Source organism: Pyrus communis, chromosome 11, assembly GCF_041283825.1.
Source record: "Pyrus communis isolate YQ-2024b chromosome 11, ASM4128382v1, whole genome shotgun sequence".
Lineage (NCBI taxonomy): Eukaryota > Viridiplantae > Streptophyta > Magnoliopsida > Rosales > Rosaceae > Pyrus > Pyrus communis.
In genome coordinates, this window is record NC_142575.1 from 24845401 (window position 1) to 24873355 (window position 27955).

Here is a 27955-nt window from a genome sequence, read left to right on the forward strand (position 1 = left end):
AATTAAGGTTTTAAATTAGTTAGGTTTTATACTGAAATAATGTATAAATTTGGACTAAATTTAAATGCACAACAACTAGCTTGGTTCTGTAGATTAATTTCAAGACATCTCTTTTTGTCGTATCTATTGAGAAGTTAATTTTGTAATCGATGCTTTTGTTAGCATAAGTCAGGTTACTTCATATAGTGTGGTTTGGTGGCAGACCCGGCAGTTTCTGACACGACATGATAGCATGACACGAAAATAATGTGTTTCGGGTCAACACGATAACTAATCGGGTCATTATTGGGTGACCCGTTAATAACAGGTATACACGTGGATAACCCGTTTCGACCTATTAAGAAAAAAATTATTTTAATAATTTCAAAGTTTAATTACTAAAAGATTTATTATAAAATTATGAAGCTCCTTTTGGTCATCTGGGATTGCTACCCTCCACTTCCTTATGGCTGCCAATGCCACAAGAACATGAGCTATCCTACTAAAAGGACTCTCAAAAGGCAATTTGTGCCTGTAATACGTAGTCCCCAACAAAAACACCACAATAGAGATTGCAAGCCCAAGTGTTGGGAAACCATATCCAAGGGGCCACCCAACTTTGTCTTGTATGTAAATCAAGAAAGTGTTCGAGAAAAGGGTCCCAAAGAAGATGCTGAACATCCACCAGTTGAAAAATGAGAGCTTTTGGATCCTCTCTTTGGGCTCAAACTCATCAAACTGATATGCTCCCATGGTGGAGATGTTGGGTTTGTTTAAAATACAATAGCCATATTAATATATACAATATATTCTATATTAAATATATATTTTTGTATTATTATTCTATCTAAGTTAAAAAAAAAAACAAAAAAACCAAAAAGTTTTAGTCATTATTTATTTTTATTATGAGAGTTCCTTATTATCATTATTATGATAAATTTTACTTAACATGTTGATGTCCAAAATTAAAATAAACTAGTATACTATTTGTATATGCAAGAACTAAGAAGACATACATACAAGTATGAAAAATGTGAAAGAATATATAAACACTTGTGATTCATCATTATTCCTCTACGAGTAGATAATGGTTACATTTACATTATCGTTTAGATTTTTAAAATCCTCCAAACCCTCATGAATAATGTTTTTTATTTGAGCACAAAATTAATAATAATTATTGTAGAAGTGTAAAAAATGTAAAAAGAAAAAAAAAATACAATCACTCATAATAGCAAGCTTTACAACTTTCATGAAGGGGTCAGCTTCGAAATCCAACACTATAATCCATAAACCTTAAATTTATATTTAACTGTCAATTGTCATTTACGCTTTATTCTTGTTACTGAATTTCATTTTTTTAATTTTCTTTTTTTAAAACATGATCATCTGGCTAATGTAAGAAGATGAACGGTTCAGATCTTTGATATCATGTTTCGATATTTACGGTTAACTGAAATATGAGTCGATGTCATATAGTTTGTAAAAACTTTATAAACATCAAGCAATATTTTCACTAACCGTAAAACTCTGAACATAATATCAACGATCCAAACCGTTCATCTTCCTGCATCCTCTAATAGATCATGTTTTCAAAAAAGAAAATCTAAAAAAAACAAAATTTGATGAAAAAAAATAAAGCATAAATGTAAACAACAATCAACGGTTAAATTTGGATCTATTATTTATATGATTATAGTGACAGATTTCGAAGTTAAGCTCTTCACGAAAGTTGTAAAGCTTGTCATTACGAACGTTTATATATTTTTTACACTTCTACAATAATTAAAAACTATTAAAGACTTTACTTAAGTAACAGTCATAAGATAAATGAGAGTAAATCTGTACCATTGGATTCTATGTCACTTATATTATTAGAACTTTTTTGAACAAAAAAACCCCTTATATTTTCCATTATTTTCCAATTTTACCATCTGATTAGATTGATCTGATATGAATCATCTAATAAAAAACAAAAGCCAGCCCAGCCCAAATCCTTTTCTCTCTCCCCACTCTCGTAACCCTCTTTCCCGACCCGTCGTCTGTTCTTCCTAGCCCCTTTCTCCCACCGTCTGTTCTTCCAAAAAGCTCTGATCCAACAACCACGATCTTCTCATCCTCTATTCGTACATCCACTTCTTCTTTATTTCTCTACGTAAGTATTTCTCCCTCTTCAAATACATAGCCTTATTGTTGGTAATCATGGGGCGTATGCACAACAGAGGGTTCGTTCTCTTCTCATTCTCTGAACAAAGTTTTGTGAGCCGATGATTTGTGCTCTTTGAACCGTTGATTTGATTGGGATTTATTTGTTTTTCATGGTGATTTTTTTTTTTTTTTTTTTTGTGGTGTTTTGCAGAAAGGGTATTTCAGGATCAGCTTTGCCGTACAAGAGGATCCCAGCTGGTTAAAGATCTCTACACAGGATGTGAGAAAACCCCAACTCTATAACTCTTGAATCAATTTGGGTTGTTTTAGGTTTTGTTTGGATGATGAGAACATGGGTTGTGTTTAGATGTGTATGGCTGATGAGAAAATGGACTAAAGTTCGAATATTTAGGTCAATTTTGTTCCCCATTGTTGGAAAATCTATGCTCATTCCCATTTGGTTTTGGATGTTAAAAGATTTAAACTAATTTTATGATTTCATTTCATGGGTTGTATTTTATAATTTTGGCAACCATGCAGCAATTTATTGATTAATCTATTTACCTATGTACTGTTTGTATTCATTGACTGATGAAGAATGCAGTGCAGTGAGAAAAAAAAAAAAAAAAAAGGACTAAGATATTTTAATTTTGTTTTTACAAAAAAAGCCATATGATTTGCAAAGATTGATCTTGTTGAAACTAATAAAACATGGAGTCTGGTATCGCTGTTGTATGTAATAAATGATAATTTAATTATCAACGAACATATAGTTTTGTTTCTTATATTCTGCTAGTTCTTTGTGATGTAGTTAACTTTTAGTTTCTATGTTGTGTATCTAACATTGACAACCTAATTATCTTTTTTATTTTGTTGGTTGTAGTCCCTTATTTTTTCCATTTTATAGTAGTCCTATCTTCAATTGTTTGTTTCCATGTTCTGTGTTCACTCAATCAATTTTATTTGGACTCTTAATGCACAATGAATGGTGAAACGCTTGAATGGCTTCCATCCTCAAAATGGTTCCTATATCTTGATAAGTATACCAATTGAATTGCACTCAGTGCACCACATCGAAAACTTGGTATTATCTTGAAGACAATATATCAAGCCAAAGTTCCAATACTGTTTCCCATGGTAATTAAGGAAAATTGAAGGGTCTGATTGGAAGAAAATGTGCAAGGTTCCAATGTTCTAATGTTCCAATGTCCTTAATTTTGCAAATCTTTTGAACATTTGATATTTTGTAATGTTTTAATGTTTTTTTATTATGCTCTTATTTTGGATATGTAAATATATACTTAAAAGAAAATGCGTTTTTATGTTTTTCATTTGATTATTTATTGGTTTAAAATATATTTTTCTTAACAGGTAACGGGTTGAGTCATATTACCTGTTAATATTATCGGGTCGATTTAGGATCGGGTCATTTTACTCGTTTATTTTAACGGGTGTTACACGACACAACCCGTTAAGATATTGGGTATGACACGAAAACAACACGAACACAGAAAACACGACATGAATGTCAGGTCTAGGTGGCAGACTCTTTTATCGAAGGTGGGATCAGCTTGGACCTTGGCTTTGGGATTTTTTTAAATTTCGGTTGTCTTTGGGGTTTTTCTTTGTAATCTTATACTTTCATATCTAGGGATGGCAACGGTTCGGTTTGAGGACGGAAATGTTATATCCATCCTCATAACCGCGAAAATTAACTATATCTATAACCGCAAATTAACCATCGAGCATGATCCATAACCATACCTACCGGATAACGGATTCTCCATCGGTTAACGGTTATATCTATCTTTTTCAATACAAAAAATATATTCGTTTAATTAATGCATGATGGTTTAGTAAATATTAATTTTGTCATTAAATATTTGACGTATAAAATGATTTAATGAACGGATCTTGTGGAGCATAAAAATTAAAGTTAAACATTGATAATGTTGGCTAATCTTTGATATCTCCCATAAGTACCATTGAATCTCATAGATTTTGATTCATATCAAAACTTACGAATTTTCCCACAAAATGTAACTCACATAATGCAATTTTTGTATTTACACTCAAAGTAAGGGATTTGGCGAATAATGAATATACATACGTGTGTGCTCGTATATTTTAATACTTTAATATTATGAATAATTATATTACATATTATTCGGTTCGGATTCGGGGATGGATATAGATTGGGGGACCCCTATAGCCATATCCAAAACCATAACTGAATAATATTCACAGTTTTTCCCTATACCCAAAATATATACAAATTCTCATATCCAAATCCAATCCATTTAGGCAGTTATTCACAATTATTGAATTTACAAAAGATGTTGTAATCGATATACTTTTGTTTGGAACACTATCAAGCACTGCCGAGTATGGTCTGCAATGTCTCCTCCTCTCAAACTACTTTTTTGACTTGGGCATCGAACTTAATCATCAAATACCCTTTGGTGGATACCCTCTTCTCTTTTTCTAGCTGTTCATCAATTAGACTAACATTGTTTGTTATCTTGTAGGTGAAATTTCGTCGCATCAGCCATGTACGATATTTGCATCCACACTTCTCTTTTTATATGTTGTTTGTATACAAAAAAAAGGAGTGATGCATAAATGTTAGCATAGGGCTGCAATACAATGTTTTCTTTCTAGAGATAATTGGAGCTATGGTCACTGAACTTTAGCTCAATTGGAGTTTTGGTTTATGAACTAAAACTTTTTGGGTATTGGTCTTGAACTTGTTATAACGTGGAGCAATAGCCATTTTGGCTAATTCCGTTAGAATTTCCATCCATTTTTTCCCCTTTAGACCACCTTGTATAGAAGTTCTAACGAAGTTAGCCAAAATGACCATTGTTTCACATTATAACAAGCTCAAAAATCAAAACTCATGAATTTTTAAATTAAGGACCAAAAATCCAATTAGGCCAAAGTTCAGGGACTATTGCTTCAAAATTTCTTTGTCTTCCTACAACCTCGTAGTCTCACATGTTATCAAAGCACACAGTAAGATGTATATTTCTTTACCAAGCAATATTAGTTAAATGACAATATAACATGACAAACAAAAGCATTCTATACACACTGTTTTCTTTTCTTGTTTAAGAATTAATTATGACATATTAGTCGTTTTTAATGACTAAAGAGTGATGTGGCGAAGTCACTAGCTGGTCCTCTTGTTTTTTTTTTTTTTTTGTTTTTTTTAAGTACATTCTACAAGAGTGCCTGTATAGAACCCGGATCCTCTATGGATCCCAAAAAACTAAGCCTAAAGATCAAATAATCTGAGCCGTTAAAATTTGATCCAACGGTTACAATTATTATAACTTTTAGAGGCCCTGTTTGTTCTCATTGGGTCAAATTTTAACGGCCCGAATCATTTGAACCTTAGACTCAGTTTTTTGGGATCCAGAGAGGATCTGGGTTCGCCTCTATATATACTCTATATTTACCGGAATGGCTATGTGTGGCTTGCATGTTTTTAGACGTGAGGATGCCCACGTTTGGTGCGGCCCCAATTGTCGATTATTAATGTTGGAGAATAATAAGGTTTTAAGCACCATGGACGCTTTGACAATACTACCGTGAAAATAAGGTAGATTTTTTTTACAATTGCTTTTATTAAGAATTTATTCAACATTTTATTGAAAATCCGAGTTTTTTGAAATGCGCCTAGAAGTGTTTTCAAAATAAGTAATTAAGAACTGTTATCAAAGTCATTTAGTACTATGCTCTATTGGTATTTATCTTCACTTGTAAGTGAGAGATGTTAGATTCGATTATTGCCACAGGTGAGTTGGAACACATTATAGTGTAGATAATAAGGAAAACTAATGAAAAGAGCTTGAAAACTTTGAGTTTTAATGATAAGGACAAAATGAAGGTAAAGTGAATGGTACCATGATTGAGTTTTTAAAGTAAAAATGTGGTTTTTCGTTAAAGTAAGTAATATCGAGAGCTTTTCGTTAAAGTTCTCTAAATAATATCGTTTGTTCAAAAAAAAAAACTGTTATAAAAAAAACTTTTAACGCTTTCAAAAACAATTTGAACAAGGTCTTTCATGGGAGAGACATAAACGTATCAATCATATATATATATGTAATATGTTTTACTTGCGACATAATAAAAAGACGAGAGGTAGTTTGTGATCAGTAATCTTCTAAGAGCCATTCCCATCAAACTTGATTATATATATATATTCCTTTGTCCAAGGCATTGAACGTAGCATGTAGACCCGTCGTTTTGGACACATCAATGAGTTAAACTAAACAATTTGATGCCAGACAGTACAAGAAGATTCCTTAGGTTTTTTAAAATGTATTTTTCCCTTAAATTGTAGGTTCTTTTTAAAGTCTAAATCTTAGTCTCCAACATGGGGATACCTATAGCATGCTCAATAGCAACTAGCCAACAACCAGGATCAAGAGAAGGAAGGAGGTGATACTGCCGTTACCGCTAATGAGAATCCGGCCGGTAAGAAGTTACTTGAGAGAATGAGAGAGCATGATGAGCAGGGAAGGTTAATGTCCAAATTTGCAAAACAAGTTTCATTTGGATTGAAATTGACAATGAGTTTAACCACAAGAGTATTATTATTTGAAAATCAGAGTACACATAATGAACAAACTAATAAACCAAAGAACAACCGATTATAAACGATCATAATTTTATTAACTAGAAAGATATTGCCATGACGGCTACAAAGTAAAGAACTACATTGTGACTATCTAGTTGTTGAACAAGTTACAAAACACCCTATTTATAAAGAAAACTCATAAATTTAACGGATAAATAATCCTAATTCTTAGCACAGTATAAATCCAATAAAAATAACAATAATACTAAAACTAATTTTTCAACACCCTGTCATACTCATTGTGGTAAACAGTATATGTGAGTTTGCGAACCAAAAAACCCAACGGGCAGGCATATGCAAATTCCAATTCCAATGCAACTACACATGATGTCCCATAAGTATTTCAAATATTAGAAATTTGGAACCACTTAAATGAACCAATGAAAAGTACATGAAAATTCATGAAAACCTATTAATTAAAATCCGCTAAAACATATAGCCAACGACTCACAAACTTTATTGAAATTCATATAAAATTCACTCAAAGTCCATGAAAAATATCACAACTTGATGTAGAGTGGCAATTATCTCCGTGAGCATGTTTTTCGTGATGAATATGAAAATGATCTCAGAATAGTGCGATTATCTTATCACATGTGGATTTAACTTTTGAGATACGATGAATCTTTTTCTTTTCTTTCCCAACTAGACATATGACTTCAGTTAATGAAAACCACTTTCTTTTTTGCCTCATAACTTTTCTTTCTTTCTTGTGCTTAACATGACTTCTTATATATATGGTTGGAAGGGCCTCACTGTCGGCACAGCAGCTGGTTACAAGGACCAAAAGAGGAAATTAGAAGCAACTCAAATGATGTTTAGATCCCAAACCAATAACAAATAATACATAAGAGTTTACTAATTATATAGAATACTTTCTTTGAATTCTTGGTATGGTGGGATTAATCCTTTAATACTAAATGCTTTGAAGGGCTAAATTCAGAATTAAAATGAATAAAATTGGTTGACCAAAAAGTTAAGAGGAATACGCTTAAAATCATAAACTAATTCTCCAACAGTTAGATCTTGACGTTTGTGATTTTTCTTATCAAATATCTCGTGGTTAAAAAATTCAAAATATCTAATACTTCTGAACTCTAGAAATCGCGTGATCAAATTACGGTGGCATCATGACTTCATATACTGTATTTCTCACATGTTTTGGCAGTTCAATGTTAAGCCCAGAAAGCCTAGAAAGGCATATAACACATCTGTTGAAACTTAGCCCACTTTTATGTTTTGGGCGACCGAGTGTGCTAAATGGAAGGCCAGCAAATTTATGTTTTCTTATTTTTATGTTGCACTAATTTGAACTTTCTGTAATTAAGCTGTCGATGTCAGTATTTTAGGAAATGCAATTCTTCAAATATGAAGTTCGCACGTATGTAATCATCAAATTATTAGATAAAGATACCACAGACGAAGCCGACCCATAATTAACTTAAAAATCGTCGTATCGATGTCAAACTTAATCGTCACTTGGGGACTTAATCATCTTACATCTTAATCTTCAGGATAATCTTTTTTTTTATACATCTTAAGGATAATCATGAAAAATATAGATATTGACTTAATCCTACTAACTGACGTACAATAAATTGAGAGATTTGTAACTACGAAAAAAATCTTCATGCACTCATTTTCAGCGAAAAAAAATAAAATAGAGAGCATGATCATTCTTTTGGACTGCTAAACGATTCTCTTAATTAATTAATGATATCAGTTTTATAATCTAATTTTATTTTGATTACTCATTGATTAATATAATAGACGAAAAGGTTAATTTGTAACAAAGCCAAGGTAATAAAAAAATAACGAAATAACATGTCCAAGCAAAGTTTTAAAGTGGTTGTGTACATTGGCGTACCATCATTTGATCAGTGTTATAAACCGTGCATATTTTTTAAACCATACCCTAATTAATGTATAAACTCGTCACCATAGAGATTGGGTGGACGGCAACACTATGGCCCTTTTTTTTTGTTTTTTGGTCAAACGATAGATTTTGTTAGATTAAATGTTAAATTAGCCAAAGACGGGATTCGTATCCCGTCATGTAAAGGCTCAAATCATTTCCACTACTGTGGTAAAGAGTCACTTGCAACACTATAACCCTTTTTCTAGTGAAGCTAATTTTGAGTTTCTGGTAGCAGATTGCATGTGTATCCATACGTACCAAAACAAGGAAACATGTCAAACCAGTACCTGAGATGGCTGTATTGGTAGGAATTGAAGAACAAAGTTTTAACTCTCAAACAGTTCCAGAAGATCGATGCCACTTTGAAGGATGTTCGTCCCTAATTTTTGATGTCATGCCCGAAACTGATATAGAAGGAAGAAAAATTAGAATGACAGACATGACAGTTTACGATAATCAGTATGCTTACAGATGTAGTAACCACTAACGCACAACTTATTTGAGAATGCTTTTATTACAAGCACTTTTATCTATAGTATAATTTTTGGTTGATACTTGATAGTGCTTTTGTTAGAATGCATATAATCTCTTGTTACCAATTAAGAATTTGAAAGCATATTCCTGTACTAAAGCACTTATAGCTTATGTTTCTACAGTAATTAAGCACTGTATCACAAAGTATTACTAAGAAGACACTTTCAACTATGATCTATTCTTGCAGGCTTATTTTGATTGACTTTGCAAGTTCCATACTCTAATTATATGTTGGCCGGTCAAATTAATAATAAACAAGCACATGTGTTTTATGCACGATTTGATATTCCAATTTCAGCTCATCAATTGCAACCTCTTTATATGACACAATCTTCTTTCTAGTTAGTCCAAAGAAGCTTAATCCCAACTAGCTTAATTATAACTTATTTAGGGAAAGAAGCATTCTCCATCTTCTTAATTAACTTATTAGTAGCTGAAATGCAGACATGGATGTCATGTGAGAGAAGAAATTAATCTTTTATTGCCTATGTCTAAATGAAGTAACAGTATATTTATTAACAACTGAATGTTATGTGTGATGCTTAATTTGATAACCATTTTAATTTTCTTGTTAGAAATAAGGTCATGTGGGAGAAAGGAGTGTGAGGGATGAGGATGGGAGGAAAAAATGGCAGGTTTAGTTCACTGCATTTGTATGAGTTTCTTTGAAACAAATTGTATATATATTCCTTTGTATCTCTTTCCTCACACAAGCTCATTAGTTTTATCATAAACTGTGAGTAGTTTGTGAGACATATGAGTGAGCACGGTTTGAAAGACATCTCTACTTGGATGATGATGCTGCTACAAGTTCATTTTGCCTTTTGCACATTCCAGGTAGTGACTGCAATGCATGCATTGTTTCACATAGGACTTTTCGCTGCTTCTGACTATGTTGTTTGTCGGTCACTCTTTGATAGTTTGTGGTTTTTATTTTGTCTTTCCTTGGATGTTTCTTCTACATTTAACCTGTAAAGATTTTAGAGTCGGGCTAGTGATTCACTACTAATCACATCAATATTGTTGTCTCAACTAAACTACATGCACCCAGTGGCGAAGCTAGGAACTGGCGGGAGAAGGGGCGAAATCTAAAAGTATAAACGGTCCCAAAAAAATGTAGCCAACCTTTTATACATCTTTGATAATTTATCAATACAAACAAGTTATAATTGTAGTCGGCAAAGCTTCATGTCATGAAACATCACAAATAGGCTCATTATCAATAAAAGCAAAATTATATCCCTCTATCAAAATCTTGAGAATAAAATTGGACGAAACAAACTATTTATATTGGTCAAAAGGTGCAACAATTATTCACCAGGCTAAAAAATACATACAAAGAAGCAGCTTGGTGTTTACCTCATTGAAGCGATCATGTAATTCTTTGAGTTGCATATCAAGGACTTAAAAATAAAGGTACATGATAATAATGAAAATTTATGATTCTTAGAGCTTTATGCTCTGATTTTCCGAGTATGAAATAAAAATTCTCCATGTTAGGAACATTAATATCATTTTCCTCACAAACTTTTGTACATGAAGAAACTAGTCATCAAAGTCATCATCTCTAAACATTAAAAGAAAATAAGATAAAATAATTTTAAATTTTGGAAAAATATCAAGAATTGAAAAAAACAATAACAAACATTAACCTTTTGTTGTTCTTTTAGTCTTAAACAAATGAGAGAGAGAAGGGAGAATTGAAATGGTGGGCGGGTTTCTTTGGGAAATCATGTTTAATCAACTAAACCATGGTGGGATTGGAAAAGAAGCCTACATCAGTATAATTAAAAAATAAAGAAGAAACTAATGGCCTGTTTGTTTGGTTTCATTAAGTTTCACATGACTAGACTGAAGTAACTCTTAACGTATCCAGCTTTTGTTGTCACAAGGAACTAATAGTAATGAGATTAGCTGGGACTCTACCCAGGCCCCAGACTAACGACATCACTAGCAGTTCTTAGCGAGGTCTCCGAAAACCACGGGGCTAGCTAAGACCTGCTTCATCCTGCTCCCGTTGCTCTGTTAGTGTCCTCTATGCAACCACATCTTCATCTTCTCTGTGACCACAACTTCATCTTCTTTGCGACCATAACTTCATCTTCTCTGCAACCATAGAGTCCTCTCTCTGCACACGTCTGCACATCTTCGCAAATCCGCTCGAATCACAAAACTCATATTCGTTGAGATTGCGAAACCCATATTCGAATCGCAAAATTCAGACACGAATTGCAAATCCCAGATTCGAATTGCAAAACCAAGTTCGTTTGAAGCTCTGCAAAACCTAGATTTGATAGGAAAATTTTTTGGCCTCAAATTCAAAAGGAAATAACCAAAACCAAGGCTGCTCTGCAAACCAAATTCCTTCTGCAACTTTCAAGAGAGAGACAGAGGTTCTAGATAGGGAAAATTTGGGGCATGATTTCTTTTTCTTTTTTTTTTTTTGATCCATTTGGTGCACGATTATATATTCCTTTGTTTTCAAGAGAAGGAATGGAGTTGTCTAGAGAGAAGAGAGAAAAAAAAAAAAAAAAAAAAAAAAAAAAAAAAAGAGGGAAAAAAAAAAAAAAGAGAATTATTTTTTATTATTTAATTATTTTGGTTATTAGTCCGACAATGCACCAAATGCTACACTAAATTAGTCCAGCTTAGTCTCTTAACCTAGTCTAATCCAAGATACTCTGGTGTAACAAATGCACCCTAAAGGAGCCAACCACCAAACCTCATTGTTTCATTGAAAGGAAAAGATTTATAACTAATAGCACAAAACAAAGTAAACGACACCATCTGGTTTTAAGTCGTCTTCTTCCCTTGTAAACATTAAAACCCAGCAGCGCAGCGCACCAACCCCAAATACCAACAGGTTCAGAAGATTGGAGAGGCAGAATCTTCACTCTCAGTGGCCATTTCTGACGACCGGGCGGCCGCCCCTCCTTGCTCCTATGTAGTTTTGCCACTGCATGCACCCAGTAGGTGTTAGGTTTCATCATAAAAGGTCTTTCACATTTTAAGCAAGGTTCTAAAAAACGCTAGGCGCTAGTCGGGTAGCGGGTTGGCGGCTAGGCGGGGTCTAGGCGGGCGCCTAGGCGGATTTAGGTAAATTTCTTGTATATCTTGTAAATAAATGCATATTGACACTTACAAAAAATTATACTTGTATGAAATCCATGGATAAGATAATAAAAGAAAGATAAAATGCAAAAAGAGTATCCAACAAGTCCAAAACTTAAAAACACATTAAGCATATATGCCATATAACCATAGTGAGGAGTATTATAGGATGACACATGTACAACAAGTTCACAATTTTAAACCACTTAGACTTAGATAGGATTTTTTATTTTATTTTTTAATTTCATTAAAATAAAAATGAAAAACCATCTAGCACCGCCTAGCACCGCCTAGCCCCGCCTAGAGCCCATCCGATTTTTCCCACTGATTTGCAAGAAAACACCTCGGCTCACCACCGCCTAGGCCGTTTTTTAGAACATTGATTATGAGTGTAAGAATTCATTTAAGTTGTAATTTATTATGTCAACACTGCCCTTCATGTGTGACCACATCTTTCGTGGCTCATGTGTGCAACTGATTCCACATTCGTAACATCTTTTAAGTAATTAACAGAAGATTCTTCGTCAAGCTAAGGTCTTATTCACAATTGAAATGGTCACGGTCATAATCCTGCTCACAATTGAAATGGTCATGAGGTTCAAGTCAAGGTGAACCGCTTTGATACCATATGATGTCAAGACTTCAGTGTCAAGTATATGTTCTAACCATCGACATAGTCCAACAATTATTGGGTTTTATTACGAAAAAGAGTGGAACAATGCCATATTAATTGTAATATATTCTGTCCAAGTTTCTAATGTGAAATTACGTTCTTCAACACAACCTTCGCACACTCTTCTTCACCCTTCTTTTGGGTATGTATTTCCCCTCTATCACAGTATCACTAACATAAAAAGTAAAAACCAAAAGATTAAAACAGAGTAGTTTATCACCTAAATTTTTCACTTCCAACACACTTCTTCATTCAAGTGTGACCCATGATTGACATTATAAGACCCATTTATAACTCTGGTGACGACTGATGAGTATTTGCAAATTACGCATGCACTCAAGTCAAGTGAGATGACTAAACAGTACGAGCAGTCCCTTTTTATTAGGTCTTCTCAACCATCAAAATTGCTTGTGAGGTGTAAAGAGAGGAGATATTACTGTGGATGACGATGACAGTTTATATATTAGGTGTGCTACTGCAGATCGAGTGCAGACAACGCCCCACCCCCCTAAAAAAAAACCCAGGAATCATGTGAGTCTTTCGTGGTTGAGCCAAAGAGCTTTTTAGGGTTTTGGATCATGGGGACGCGACGACAGAGGCGGTTGTTTTTTGAACGTGAAGTAGGTTGGTCAAGAAAACCACTTTATTAGACTCACCAACCAACCATATGCAACTACCGCAGGTACTGCCATGCACTAATTTTGAACTGCCATGCACTAGTTTTGAAACTTTTGAAGCCTATTTTGTAATAATAAATTTTCTGCTCAACTGATTTGAGGACCACCCTCTTCCTAAGCCCAACAAAGTGACCATGTATCAAATACAAGACACTAGCTTTTGATAATATACAAATGTATTTGAGTATGTTTAAAATTAAAAAAATACTAATAAGGTTGACAAGTGATGAATGATTTGAGGTATAGCATATAATTTGACCCAATTAAAATTTTGAAAAATTGCCATAGAATGACCTTTTTGGTTTTGGTTTACGACTGTATTTTCACCCCAAGCATGTCCATCATTTAAAAAACAAAAGTTAAAACGAAGCTATTTTTTATTTGAATGTGAGCATCCGTCTTAAAATTAATTAGCAATAGATAACTAGGTCTAACATCTTTTAGTATGTTGGACTTTTGGATCATTCTGTGTGGGTTAGCCATCAACACGAACTTCCGTTTGTCATGCCATCTGGTGTTTAGGGTACAAAGATCAAGAAAGGAAAAACCTAGCAATAAAAAGTAAAAAACCCTAGTTGGAATATATTTAAGGAAAGTCCTGGCTCATCAAGAATTTATGAGAAACTCCTCCTCAATATACTTTGTGATTAATTTACAGAATGTCATGCTGACGATCAAAACCAATCATATCATTAATCACTATCTAAAGATCATTTCTAAAAAAAAGATTGTTTAGTTATTGAATAGTATAAAACCAATTCGTCAGTATCAGTAAAAGTATTATGAATTGTCTATCTATTTACAATAGTTGACCGACTAAACGACTTTAGTTTTAATTGATTTTTTGTATAGATAATTTTTATAGAATGATTTATAATATATCTGGTTTCGATTGTAAGCGCGAAATTTCATGAATTGGTAACAAAGTATCTCAAGGAGAAATTTATTCTCAATCTTAAGGAGCCAAACTCTTTCCACATATTTAAATGAAACATTTAAAAAAAAAGACACAAAAACTGTAGAAAAAGTAGAGGAAGTATATAAAATAAAAAAGGCCATAACATTACTAATAAAGAGAAATAACATTAAATCACATTAGGACTAAGTGACTATAGTATTATATTTTTTTTAATTCCCTGCATCGAGGGCATGAAACGGTAAACAAGGCTCACGGATAAGATTAAATTAGTCAATAATTGGATATTGATTAAAAGAGTAAGGAGATAATCAAAGTAAGGAAGTGCACGTGGAAGAGCGGCAACACCTAGATTGAAAGATTCCCTTAGCTCTTTGTGTTCACACCTACTTTAATGGGCAAGATCCCATCCAAAATCCTTTTCACACCTGATTTTCTCATTTAGTTTGGTGGCAGTTCAAGCTCATGATTATTACAGGTAACATGGCATGCTAATTATACTTGATATTTATATGGTAACATTTCACTACAATGGAAAGTTTTTGAAATGTCAAATGAACTTACACTTCTATCTTAATTTTTCATATAAATTAAATTTCAAGCAATTTGTTATATCAAGTTTGGAAAATCATTATTTGATCATATGACATATTTGATTATTAAATCTAATCTTTACAATCTAGCTAATTGATGTACTTTTTAATTGAAGCTAATATATTAGCGATGTTGCCACAATTGTTAAAATTGACTCTTAAAATAAATTTTAGTGACGATTACACATATTTCCAACATGTGCAAGATAAGCCGATGAATAAGATTATTCTTATCTTTGACTTATTTAAGAAAAAATAAATCAGAATCAAACTCTTATCGTGCAATAAATAAATAACAAATATAACAAATGATCTACCAATTGAACTAAACGCTCTCCCCATTCTTATCACTGATAATGCCAAATGAATTGCACCATAATTTTGATCTACTTTTGTAAGTAAATACATATTATTGTTTGTTACAAGTATGATATACACACACTTAATTTTATTTCTCATACACCTTATTTAATTTTCGATTATTAGATCGATGAATTTCAAATTTTCAACGAACATAAATTAACAAAATAAATAAATAAATACAAGTGTGAATAGCATCACTCATTTGTTATTATTGACGCGGATTGGTGATGGTATCATCCCATATCTTTCAGTTGGAACCGATCCCTAAAAAGGACCCACGTCCGAAGGATGATGATGCTGAAGAGGTCAAACTCCCACTACTAGCCACGTAGGACAACATGTCATCCGACGTGGCAACAAATTAGGTTTGACTCTCCTCTCATAAAACTTTTCCTTTTTCCCATTACCTTACCACCTTACCCCTCACGAGCCTTTTAATAATTAATTTCCCTGTCCAATCCTCACCCCTTTGCGGTGTATATATAACACAAACTACATCTCTGCATTTGCTCTCCAATATTATTCCGTTCATACAAAAGAAAAACAAGAAAAAATGGGAAATTGCATAGGGCATGATTCGTCCATGAAATGGGCAGGAGAGGATTGGGGGTGTCTAGCAGATGGAATGAAGGGTGACGATTATCGCGATCAAACGGACGTAAAGATCATGAAGAAGAACAACAAGAAGATTGCAGAAGCGAGCCAGATGGATTCATTTTGTTCTACAACAACAGCAACAAGAAGTAGTAGTAGTAAAGTTGGTGCAGCAACAGAGGTGAAGATCAAGATCACAAAGAAGCAGTTGGAGGAGTTGTTGGGTAAGGTGGAGTATAAGCAAATGTCAGTTCAGCAGGTTTTGGCTCAGCTGATTAGGGTTAGCGATGGCTTTGAGACCCAGCTGCAAAGGTCTTGGAGGCCTGCTCTTCAAAGCATTCCTGAGGTCAATTAATTTTGCCTTTTCTATATGTATCGGGTTTTTGTTGTTAATATGGGGAAGAGTAATTTTCTTTCTTAAACATATTTTGTTCAATATTAATGTACATACTCTAGAGTTCAGAAAGAATCTGAAAAAAAAAAAAAAAAAAAAAAAAAGAGTTCAGAAAGAAAAGCTCCAAATTGTTTTGCCTCTCTCTAGATCTCTCTCTCTCTCTCTCTCTCTCTCTCTCTCTCTCTCTCTCTCTCTCTTTTGGTGACACAGGGAGGAGGGTGGCCCTAGTCCGCTCTTCTCAAGCTCTACATCAATCTGGAAGAAGAACTTACATGTAACGAGTTCATTATTACTAGGGTCATCGGATCTAATAATACAATATTTAGAGAAAAACTTACACATAACATTGAATTATTATATTAAAACGCCACAATGAGAGTGAACCCATTCATTGTAAATCATTCTCCTCCCTAGATATAGCTATAATTACTTTTCTAATCATTTTATTTTAAGAAAGAGCCTCCTCTTAATTATAAAAGGGACCCAACAACTACCTTTGCTACAAGAGCTGGTGGCTGCGACCTGTGAGTATTTTCTTAATGTGGTAAAGCTCCTCAACATATTGGTAAAGATAAAACCCAAAAAAAGATTAAAGGTTGTTTAAAACAAAGAGTACCAAACGGCCCAAGACGATCCCCAACACTAAGTATATGGTTCCTTATCAAACCTATTCCTAAACTTGTACAACGAAAACACTAATTTGATTAAGAAACAACAATGCTCTTGTAGCAAATTGTTGGGTCCCTTTTATAATTAAGAAGAGCCTCTTTCATATAATGAAACGGTTAGAAATGAATCTAATCTTACATTTAACAAGTTCACAATCGTTTAATGTGAAAAAACTTTCTTTAGCTCATTGGCCTCAAGTTTTATTTAACGTATAAGCTTTGTTGATTGTTTTTAGACCAAGATGCTCCTCAAGTTCGACATATATACATACATTCAGCTCAGATCAACTCTTAAAACCAACATGAATCCACAAAGGCGTATCTAATTCATTAGCCCCACGCTAATTCAAGCCATTCTTCACTTGATAGTTTTGAAACTTAAGAGCAACTCCAATACACTTGCCAAATGGTGTCTGTTGCTAGATATGTAAAGAGCCACATAAGATAAATTAGTTTCAACAGACTCAATTAACAAAATTATTAAGGATTCTAACCAAAATGATCCCTAAGATTGACATCATTCCTCATTTTGCTATGTGACAATGAAATCAATAGAAATGGTCTCTGAGTTTGTCTACCGTAAATTATTTTGGTTTTTCCATGAAAATCTATTAATATTCTTGTAAAGGAAAGGAGTCTGTTTGACAAAGATACACTAAAAAGGTGGTCCCCGTGATCATTCTCATGACAATTTAACGAGAATATTAACAAAAAATTTCACAAAATGACCAACTTGATTTACAATAGACAAACTCAGGAATCACTTCTATCGATTTTCATTATGAATGATTAAAGTGTAGAGTTATGTCAATCTCATAGATCATTTGAGATAAAAAGCCTTTATTAAATTTGGAATCTTGAGTTCACTCTCTATATCTATGGACTTGACACCACCCAGCAAATACTCTTTTTATTATATTAATGTGTCTTGTCCACAATCTCCTTCATTTATCCAATAACAAAAAAATAAACATGGGACCAACTTACCTCATATTGGATATGAAATAATATTATAACTCAACTTACGAATTTATTGGATTCCAAAATTGTGAAGTAGCAAATTTTAGCCTTCAAACTATCACGTATGTTAACAAACTTGTATTTGAAGAGATTGTTAGAAATGCTAAGTGCTAGTTCAATTTATCCAAAAAAAAAATCACGAAACTCTGCAAAAGAACCAACCATCCCTAACAATCCGGTCGCCTGTACCACATTTTCTTCTATTTTTACGGTCTCATCGCTCAAACTATACCATTCACTATCGCTTTGATAATTTGGAGATACGAAGTATAGATTAAGAAAAAACCAAAACTCTATGAATATTAGTCATGGTTCATGTAGTGCAATTGTGGTTTATAAACTTAAAAAAATGTCACATACTTATCACGTCATTAATTAAACAACAGACCAGACAATTTAATAGACAAAAAAACATAAACTGATACATTTTAAAAACCTCATTATGTACGAGAAAATTAAAATATCATAACTCGGTTTGAGTATGAAGATTTGTAAAAATATATAATTAGCCCAAGTAGTTATTCAAAGGACCCAGTCAGAACCCTAGCCCAAAAAGTGATGAAGGAGTGCAAAGCACATCTTCTGATTCCTCCCCGTTCACGCCGCTCAAAGTAGAACTTGTCAGCCCGCCAAAAACAAAAAATTGTACAGACAAAAAAGGAAATTTATTTTGGAATCCTCTCCAGTTTCACCAAATCCAATCCCGCCCCATAAACTCTTTCAGTTTCGCTCATTTTCCCTCTCCCTCCAAATTTCAAGACCCAAAATCGATTTCAAATGACCACTTAGTACTAAAGTCTAGTAGTTTTCCTCCTCACTTGTAAGTAAGAGGTCATTGCTTCGTTTCTCATCAAAGACGAATTTGAACCATATTATTGTTGTCTATTGTAAGGCTAAACCCACCACCTCTCCTAGTGTAGATAAATATCGTTTGTTCAAAAAATATAAAAATAGGTTTCATAGGAACAAACATGGAATGTAATTTAGGAAGTTGTTAACTGGAAGAACGTAGTATTTTTTTTGTCAGATTTGCATAATGTCATGGGTTTATTGATGCGGTAAGGGGCCTTTTTGCAAAACTAATGCTTTTTGGTAATCTGGGTATTAGAGTTATGTGCAGTGTGAAATTTTGAGATGGGAAAATGGGTAATTCTGGTTGAATCGAAAGGAATTTTAGGGACAGCAGCATAAATAGGGATTTAATTTGGTAAATTTTTGGTTGAACAGTGGGTTTTTTTAAATAGTGGGGATTGTTAGCTGTTTGTAAGCAGCACAAGCAAACGACATGAATAACGCTATGGCAACCAAATATCGTCGTTATATTAACAACGTTATATTAACGTATTGATACTAAATATCAACATCATATCAATAATAATAATATAATATCAGTGAAATATCTATATAGTATGAATGTCGTTAGCACGGGATTAATATTCGGTTGCAATATCGTTGTTCTTATATGCACACCTTTATTTCCAACCTTTAATTTGAGTAATAAAATAAGGGACAATGATTGTCTGTCCTCCCACTTCCGGTGCCCTCCCGTGCCCTTCTGTTTGTGTGGTCACGGTTAAGCTACATCAACATTTTATATTACTATTCATTTTTGTTTTATTATCTCTATAAAAAAAAATAATATAAAATGTTGACATGGCTTAACCGTGACCACACAAAACAGAAGGGCACGGGAGGGCATCGGAAGTGGGAGGGCAGACAATCTTTGTCCAATCAACGAATAAAAATTAGCAAGAATGTGTATGACGGAAAAAAGGTGTGAATCATTTTACAATGTTAACTCGAAGAGCTTTCTAACCTACACATTTCTGCCCCTAAAATGGACCCATCACCGTCTTCGATCGCCAAGTCCGCAGCTGCATACTCACTACGCGAGAATCGATCAAAACTAAGCTAAAGAAAGTTCAAAGATGTTATGAGAAAGTATCAGGCTACATTTGATGAAAGATTCACAACCTTAAGCTTTTCCAATCACGGAGGTACAAAGTAATTTATTTGCCACATAACAAAACCACATACAAAAACAATTCATCCGGTACAAGGGAGATCATTTTCGGTTCTCGCTTTCGGAACACTGTCTTTCCCACAACAGAAATGAAAAAGGAAGAGTCCCCGAAGACAACCTTTTACACAACATTTTATGCTCGAAAAGAAAATTCACTATCCAACATGGTCAGATGATTATGTTTGCAACAAAATGTTCCAATGACTCCTTCGCACGCTTCAGCACCTATGCTCCGTATCACTTTGTGAGACCTCATCAGTTTGCTCAAGTCGATGACACAGGTCTTCGGTGGAAGGACAAGCAAAAAACTTGGTCCATTATTGACTAACATGTTCTTGTGTAGCTACCTGCTGCCCATCTATTCAAAGGCGTAAAACGTGACTACAAAAGATGTACAGTTGTCAGAACAAACAAGAAACTAAGCCTTTAAACTTTGCATCGTTGCACTCATTTGTGATCAGAAGTGTTCTGCTGGTTAGATCCCTTGTGGTCCTCTCGATTAGGAGCCCTGGATCTGAATATGTGTTTGCACATCCTGAAATGATTAGAGTAGCATGATTAATTCTAGAGATTGAAAACCAAATGTAACAGCAACAACACAGATGGAATTAAGTGAATCGAGAAACCGGCAGGAAACTAGGCAAATGCGTGCAGTGCATGTAAAGGAGCGAGTTACTCCAATCACAATAATTACCCCCGATGTCATTTGTTTCTTATTTAACCCATCAAAGTGTGATATATTACATGCTACCACCTGGTTAGATAAATTTTCAGAAAGGATTGATTTGGCTGGCCAAACAACTTATTGAACTTGCAGTCCTACATTTAAAAGGTCTTCACATACCATGTTGACACAATTAAGAACATAAAAACGAACATGGATCATTAGATTTATAGTAAAGTCAGAAACTAGGAAGTGCAAGAGAATTACGAGTTCAATTCCTCATTCCTGCTCTCTATATCACTTGACCATAAGACTGGGTCAACATTCTTTGGCAACAAGTCTTGTTGTTGGGTTTTTTCCCTAAGCCACTGCTCCACTTTATAGCACTCATTAACAACCTGAAACATGAAAATTCCATCGCTGAAAATAAAATAGTCATATTTATACAAGGCATAACTAACTAACTGAATTGTCATACCGATTCTCTATCCATGCGTGGAAGTGAATTCACAGCCATCCGGTAATCCCCAATGCACTTTAATAGATCCCTTGTAGCTTGCATTCTTGCTTCCTCATCCTTATATCGATTCTCAATTGGATCTACCAGCTAGAATAATCAAATAGACATCAAGAATGGATAAAGGTAACGGGGAACTTAAATTCTCAAATTTCAGGAAGTGGAGAAAACCTTCTTAAGATCTTCCAGCTTTGAAGTATAAGCATTTTCTGTTTCATCTTCTCCATCATCATAAAGCCATTCCTCTGTCTGCTGTAGGCTCCTGGAAATGCCCTCCCTCTCTTGATCACTTGTGAAGCTTCGATATGTGTTGAAGAGCTATTCACATGCATATCTTATGTTAAAAGCCAGCCCATGACAGAAAGTGGCAGCACGAACTAAAAGATCTACGAGAGTCCGACTAAGCTACAGTCAAACATGCTCAGCTATGGATGATGAGATGAACAGAGATACAACAATAAGAGACTGATATTTGGCCCAATGATATATAGAACTGGCGATCATCCCATACTATAAGACAGTTCAAAAATTTGTTTGCCAAAAGCCAATTCATAGTCTCAAAGCATAAATCCTAAAGTTTCCAGACAGCAATTTCAACATTATGTATTTGGATCTTCATCACAACATGAAAACTAATCTCTTGAGTTGCAATATATTAAACCGAGGCTATGTAGGGATTAAAAAAATTGGCCTCATAAACAAATACAGATTCCAATGTTGGAGTAGTAGAATGTTAGTGTTAAGTCCTTATGCTGCTTCAGAAAAGGTAAATGCCAAAACAATGCAAAGTATTTTAGCAGGTTGAATCACAAAGCCAAAGAACACGTGATGAAACAATAATACAGGCAATACCTTATTCCGCATCTCATAGACGTAAGACTCCAATGCATTCTTTTTGTCTTTGGTTTGTTCCATAATTCTGTCCTGTTGAGCTAATTGGAGCTCTTTGTCTAGAGCTTCGGAAAGTTCAGCCTTTGTCATTCCACCGTATATACTTTCACTAACAGGTATCTCTAGCCTCCTGCTAGCTTTATTGTTTCTTCCAGGATCACCCTGGAAAAGTGGACACCTTTCAATAAGTTTACATCTGCTCCAGAAACTTTAAAGAACCGAATTTGACAGAAACTTTGCAAAACCGAATAAGTATGCATTGCAGATTAAGTGCAAGCAACAAGATTACTGTAGATTAATTATAAGGGAATTATCGCATTTATTCAAGACTCAGATTTATCTCTAGTTCTTCCAGCATGAAGTAAGGGAAGAGTTGAAAACAAACTTACACTAGTATGTGAAGAGTTGTGCTGCATGGTACTTCTTTCAAATCCATCTGCAACTGCCTCAGTAGAACCAGAAGCAGTTACATAATCAGTGTCCATTGGATCCATTTTTGAATTGGCAAGACCCCTTGTAGAAGAGTCATCTCCATGTTCTTCCATCACCTGAAGCCATTATAAGATTTATACCACAAAAATTTTGAACATAAAAAATACTACAAAACACAGATCCTAGGAAGGAAACCAGTAGATGACAAATTTAGTAGTGTCAGAAAAAAAAAAATATTTACTTACCATAGCTGATTCAACAGAGACAACACCGTGGAGGTTTAAAACAACTTTAACTTTAACCCTTGTTTTTTCGCTATGGGAGCATTGGAAAGGGCCAATCTACATAAACAGCAGTCATTAGTTACAAAGTAGCAGTAATCCATTAATAACAGGTATTTTCATTGCTAGGTAAGCTTAAAAACTAAAAGGATCTAACTGGCATTTGCATAGTAAATATTTTTAATAGCGTTTTTGGTGACATTTCTTTCCCTCTCATGCCCACACAAAAACATTTAAATTTTAAACAGACGAATTGTTTAACATGTCAAAAACTGAGGTTGTCGCCCCCAAGTGTTCGATAAATTGTCTAACAAAAAAAATAAGATTTCCATCATGGCATCATCCTAGATTCTTATCAAGGCTTCAGAGATTAGACATGGAACTTAGCGCTCAGTGGTAACATGTTTGCCTTTGATTCACCTTCACTTCTCTCATGTAGTCATCCTTTATTCACATTTTTTCATGCACCTCCACCAATAAAATTCTCAGTGTCACATTTTCCCCTTAAAGATTAGACATTGAACTTAGTGTTCAGTGGTAGCATATTTGCCTTTGATCTACCTTCAAATCTCCCATGTAGTCATCCTTTATTCACATTTTTTCATGCACCTCCACCAATAAAATTCTCAGTGTCACATATTCCCTCTCCCAACCCACGGGAAAAAGGGGAATGAAGAGCATAATATATTACCGTAAAACAACAAATATCAGAAGATACACCAGCAGGGACTTCAGTGGGATTAGCGTAGAATGCTTTCAAATGAAATAAACTGCTTCGTTGAAACGTCAGTACTTTAACACTTGGAATGGGTTGCCCTTTTGGAAACAGGATGCCATTTGTCCCTGTGCAAATTGGAGCCTCATCTATTAAGAATGCTATAGAGAAAGGAATTGAATCTTGAACCTGCATATAGATCCGGGAAAACCATTACGTACATTGTGGGCAACTATCCAGATAAGAAAGACCTCTTACATATGCGTGTACATTTTATAATTAAAGACTTTAATCCCTTTGAGTCTAGTAGGGATTTTCGGAATGCACATCATATCCACAGCAAGTGCTGTTGTTACCTTCAAGGCTTCAACCAATAAAATCAAAATCAAGCAAACATCTTTAACGGATTATTATGCTTTCTTCCTTCTTAGGTGCTGCTAATATCCTTTTTTAAGGGGGTCCCTAAGCTTAAGCTTTGTGATAGGACTTTTCATACTCTCAAATTTCAAAAACCAGAACGGAAAAAGGGATGGGGGGAAAACAAACTCATTTCTTGTTGTATACAGGGCATTGCATACAACAGCACAGTGATGCATTGCATATGAACCAATATATCATGGTATTCTTAACTGAAATAAAGTACTGTATTTTGTGACCAAGATATGAAAAATTGTTTCAAAATACAAACCTCATATTCTCTGACTCGAAAAACAGGACTCAGCATTGCACATTGAAGAGCACATCCACGTGCTACACACTCACTTGCATTCAGTGTCCGGCGGGGTTCATTCCTGAACACAGAAGCTAATATTCTAGCAACCGCTGGGATCCTAGACCCTGACCCGACAAGCTCCACAGAATGAATCTTATCAGCAGTCAAACCTGCATCAGCTAGAGCTTTGCTACAAGGAACACCAATCCTCTCCAATAAACCTGAAGCCAGCATCTCAAAATCTTCCCTGTTAATGAAACCCTTTACATCTTTCTCATCCATTAAGCACTCAATATTAAGAGGTGCCTCAGCATTCGCACTCAAAACTTTCTTCAGCTTCTCACATGCTGCCCGTAGCCTGATACTTGCCTTGACATTAGAGTACACATCAATTCTGTACTGCTTCTTGAACTGTGCAGCAAAATGATTAAACAAGACCTCATCGAAGTCTCTCCCTCCCAAGCTTCTGTCAAAAGTATGAGATAGGATCTTCATTTGCCCAGCCTCAAATGATGCAATAGAGACCTGTGTATCACAGTGACCAATGTCAACAAATGCCACATAAGTTGGACTGGAAGTTGAGAAATCTGTTTTGTAAATCCCATAACTAAGAGCAGTTGCAGTACAATCATGCATCAATCTCAAAGGCTTCAACCCAGCAACTGTGGCAGCATCCAAATACGCATGTCTTTGCAAGTCTGTAAAGTACGACGGAATACTAATCACACAATCTGAAATGGGCATTTCCTGATTCTTCTCTATTAGATCTTTCAAATGTGCAAAAAGCATTGCTGTAACTTGAACCGGCGTAAATGTATGAGTCGCACCCAAGTACTTCAAATGAATCAAAATGCCACCATCTGGGGCTTCAGAAGTTTCAAAGGGCAAAATTCGAAGGTCATGTTGAACATCAGGCTCAATAAATTTTCTACCAATCAGTCTCTTCACTTGAGACACAGTAGATTTCGGGTTCATCATTGCAGAAGCAGCACCAGCAGACCCCAGAAACCTCTGCTTCTCACCAAAACAAACCACAGCTGGGGTTTCACGTTTCGACTCATCATTCAACAAAACATCAACTCCCCGTTGCTTCACCACCGCAATTACACAATTCTCATTTCCAACATCAAACCCCACCACACTCATTTTTAACAAAATTTCGACACCAAACCAACACACCAATTCAGTTCCACAAAACCTATGATTTGATCCCAAAACTGCAGACAAGCAAAGAAAAACAGAAATGTGATCAAACAAGCTTTCACTAACAAATGCTTAATCAATTTTTTTATTTTTTAATAATTGCTTCAAATTCCTAAGCGAAGCTAAATTTAGCCATCAGTACATTTCAATTTTCAAATATGAGGACCCAGAAACTCAAAATCACATCAGGATATTTAATTTCCTTCGATTTTCCCAGAAACCAAACAAAATTCAAATGTTCAATATTTCAAAAGCAAATCCTCGAAGTACTTGAACGAAATCTGATAAAAAGATGATCAATAAAGCAGGTGAGGAAAGTGCTTGCAGTACCTGTTTGAGAAACGACGTTCCGGAAACAATTCGAAGAACAATTTCAAAGAGAGGAAGAGTCTGGTCGAGAGAAAAACTCTGCCGTTTGCTCGCACTGCAAAATATACAGCGTCATATTTCTCCTTCATAAAATTGTGGCTTTTACGGGGGTCGGTTTGAAATTAATTATATTTTCCGGAATGCCTTTCTATTTTTCGTATTTTGAAAACACCACCATCATATTTCCGTTTTTTTTAATTTCAAAGTACTTTTATCTTCCCAATAGTTCGTGTGTGTTTGAATTCTATATGTAGGAATTATACAATTTGAGTTTAATTTTTATAACATTATTATTATATTGGTGCGAGTTTGATAAGTGTGAGTTGTAACCATTCACTTAATATTTCTTGCACATTCTGAAGTCTGATTTTTATAAAATTAAAATTAGTTTTCTGGCAAACTATGTATAGCCCAAAAAAGCTTATAAAAAGAAAAAAGTAAAATAAGAGACTAAGAAGTAGTGCTTGATGAAATTTCTTCTTGGCTAAGATTCGTTTAACCTATCACGTTTTCAGGGGATACTTGTCAAAGTACGAGTTGTTCTAGAGCAAGTACTTCAAGTGCAATTACCAACTTGCTCTAAAACAACTACTTCAAGTGCAATTATCAACTGCTCAAGATTCCGCATCTAATATATTTCATATTTTTTAAAGGATTCTATGGTACCTTTAAGTACCATTTAATTTAATAAAAGTTGAGAATTATCTGAGAGCATTGATTAAGTTTAACGAATTGTGTTTACCGTTATATACAATTCGTTTCAATAAAAATTAAAGATTATCTTAAAGATGGTTCATAAAATTAAAAATCGATAAATGTAGCTCCTAAAAATGAGTATGACAAATCAATGTGATCCTTCCGTTACAATTCTGTCAAAATTTATGTTATGTGATGACGTGTCACATAATTGAGTTCCACAAATCTAATTAAATAATTAAAAACATTTAAATAATAAAAAACAATTTTTATTTTTATATAATAAATAACTTTAAAAAATAGTAAAAACAAGAAGAAGATGGACAGTTCATCTTCTTCCTCGCCTCGCACCGAGCAACCACTACAAATGGAATCATTTGTTGTCATATTTTTATTTTTACAAATGGCCGAAAGAAATAAGGTGACGCTTGGATTGGTTAATATTGGTCAGGCGGCAAGGGAATGGGGGGCCACGGCAAGGGAAAGGGATGCTGGAGTCGTCACCAATTCTCAGCCCCACTCCCCCAGCCTGCACATCCGGTTGGATCAGCATCGGGGAGGATCCATTTCGAATTATCATCACCTGCGAACACGAGGACCGCAGGAACCCGGGTGCGACGGTGCCGTTTCAATGGGAGGAGAATGGTGGGTCGCTGGGTAGGAGTCTTCTTATTCTTTTCCTTTTTTTCTTTGTTTTCAATTGTATAAAATAAATTTTTAAATATTTTAAATCCACATGGCAATATCTAATTACATTGTGAAACCCACTTGTGTGTCACATCAGCATATAACAAATTTTTTTACAAACTCAGATCCTAAGCCTAAGGATCAAATGATCCGGACTGTTGAAATTTGATTCAACGGCTACAAATAGGGGGCATTTCTAAAAGTTATAATAATTATAACCGTTTGATCAAATTTCAACGACCCAGATCATTTGATCCTTAGGCTCATGATCATTAGATCCGGAGAGGATCTGAGTTCATTTTTTATAGAATTGTGACAGAAGTACCACATTGATTTGCGACACCCAATTTTCAAGGACTACATTGATTGATTTTCAATTTTAAGAGACCATCTTGATGAGGTGAGTCAATTTCAGAGATTATTTGTGATAAAAATCTATTATTTTATTAATGAGATATCTATATCTCGTGAACTTCTTGTTCACGTGTTTTTCTCTTTCTTGTTTCAGCATCTCCATATTCCCCTTTTTCGT

At 34.5% G+C, this 27955-nt stretch overlaps 2 protein-coding genes and 1 long non-coding RNA gene across 3 annotated transcripts; 2 read left to right on the forward strand and 1 right to left on the reverse strand.

The window, feature by feature from the left end:
• Nucleotides 1–1952: 1952 nt before the first annotated feature.
• On the forward strand, nucleotides 1953–2642 carry LOC148693152 (uncharacterized). The gene is made up of 2 exons (XR_015953749.1): nucleotides 1953–2134; nucleotides 2339–2642. It is a non-coding gene; the product is annotated as an uncharacterized LOC148693152 (long non-coding RNA).
• Nucleotides 2643–16035: 13393 nt separating this feature from the next.
• Nucleotides 16036–16638, forward strand: LOC137742887 (protein expression protein). Its single transcript, XM_068482830.2, has one exon. The coding sequence runs from the start codon at nucleotides 16111–16113 to the stop codon at nucleotides 16504–16506; it is 396 nt and encodes a 131-aa protein (XP_068338931.1). The 5' UTR covers nucleotides 16036–16110; the 3' UTR covers nucleotides 16507–16638.
• A 3549-nt stretch (nucleotides 16639–20187) lies between these two features.
• Nucleotides 20188–26261, reverse strand: LOC137742222 (heat shock 70 kDa protein 16-like). Its single transcript, XM_068482019.2, has 10 exons — nucleotides 26002–26261; nucleotides 24445–25685; nucleotides 23733–23945; nucleotides 23006–23101; nucleotides 22718–22876; nucleotides 22290–22490; nucleotides 21609–21755; nucleotides 21399–21527; nucleotides 21188–21318; nucleotides 20188–20791 (listed from the first exon to the last, which is right to left on the reverse strand). Exons 2-10 carry the CDS (start codon nucleotides 25612–25614, stop codon nucleotides 20704–20706), a joined length of 2334 nt encoding a protein of 777 aa, XP_068338120.2. The 5' UTR covers nucleotides 25615–25685; nucleotides 26002–26261; the 3' UTR covers nucleotides 20188–20703.
• Between the last annotated feature and the right edge of the window lie 1694 nt (nucleotides 26262–27955).

Coding starts and splice junctions, on each gene's coding strand:
- LOC137742887 (XM_068482830.2), top strand. CDS start 16,111: ATGGGAAATTGCATAGGGCATGATTCGTCCATGAAATGGGCAGGAGAG.
- LOC137742222 (XM_068482019.2), bottom strand. CDS start 25,614: ATGAGTGTGGTGGGGTTTGATGTTGGAAATGAGAATTGTGTAATTGCG. Junction 23,946..24,444: donor TTCGAGTCAGAGAATATGAG/GTTTGTATTTTG, acceptor ATCTATATGCAG/GTTCAAGATTCAATTCCTTT. Junction 22,877..23,005: donor TCTCTGTTGAATCAGCTATG/GTAAGTAAATAT, acceptor TAATGGCTTCAG/GTGATGGAAGAACATGGAGA.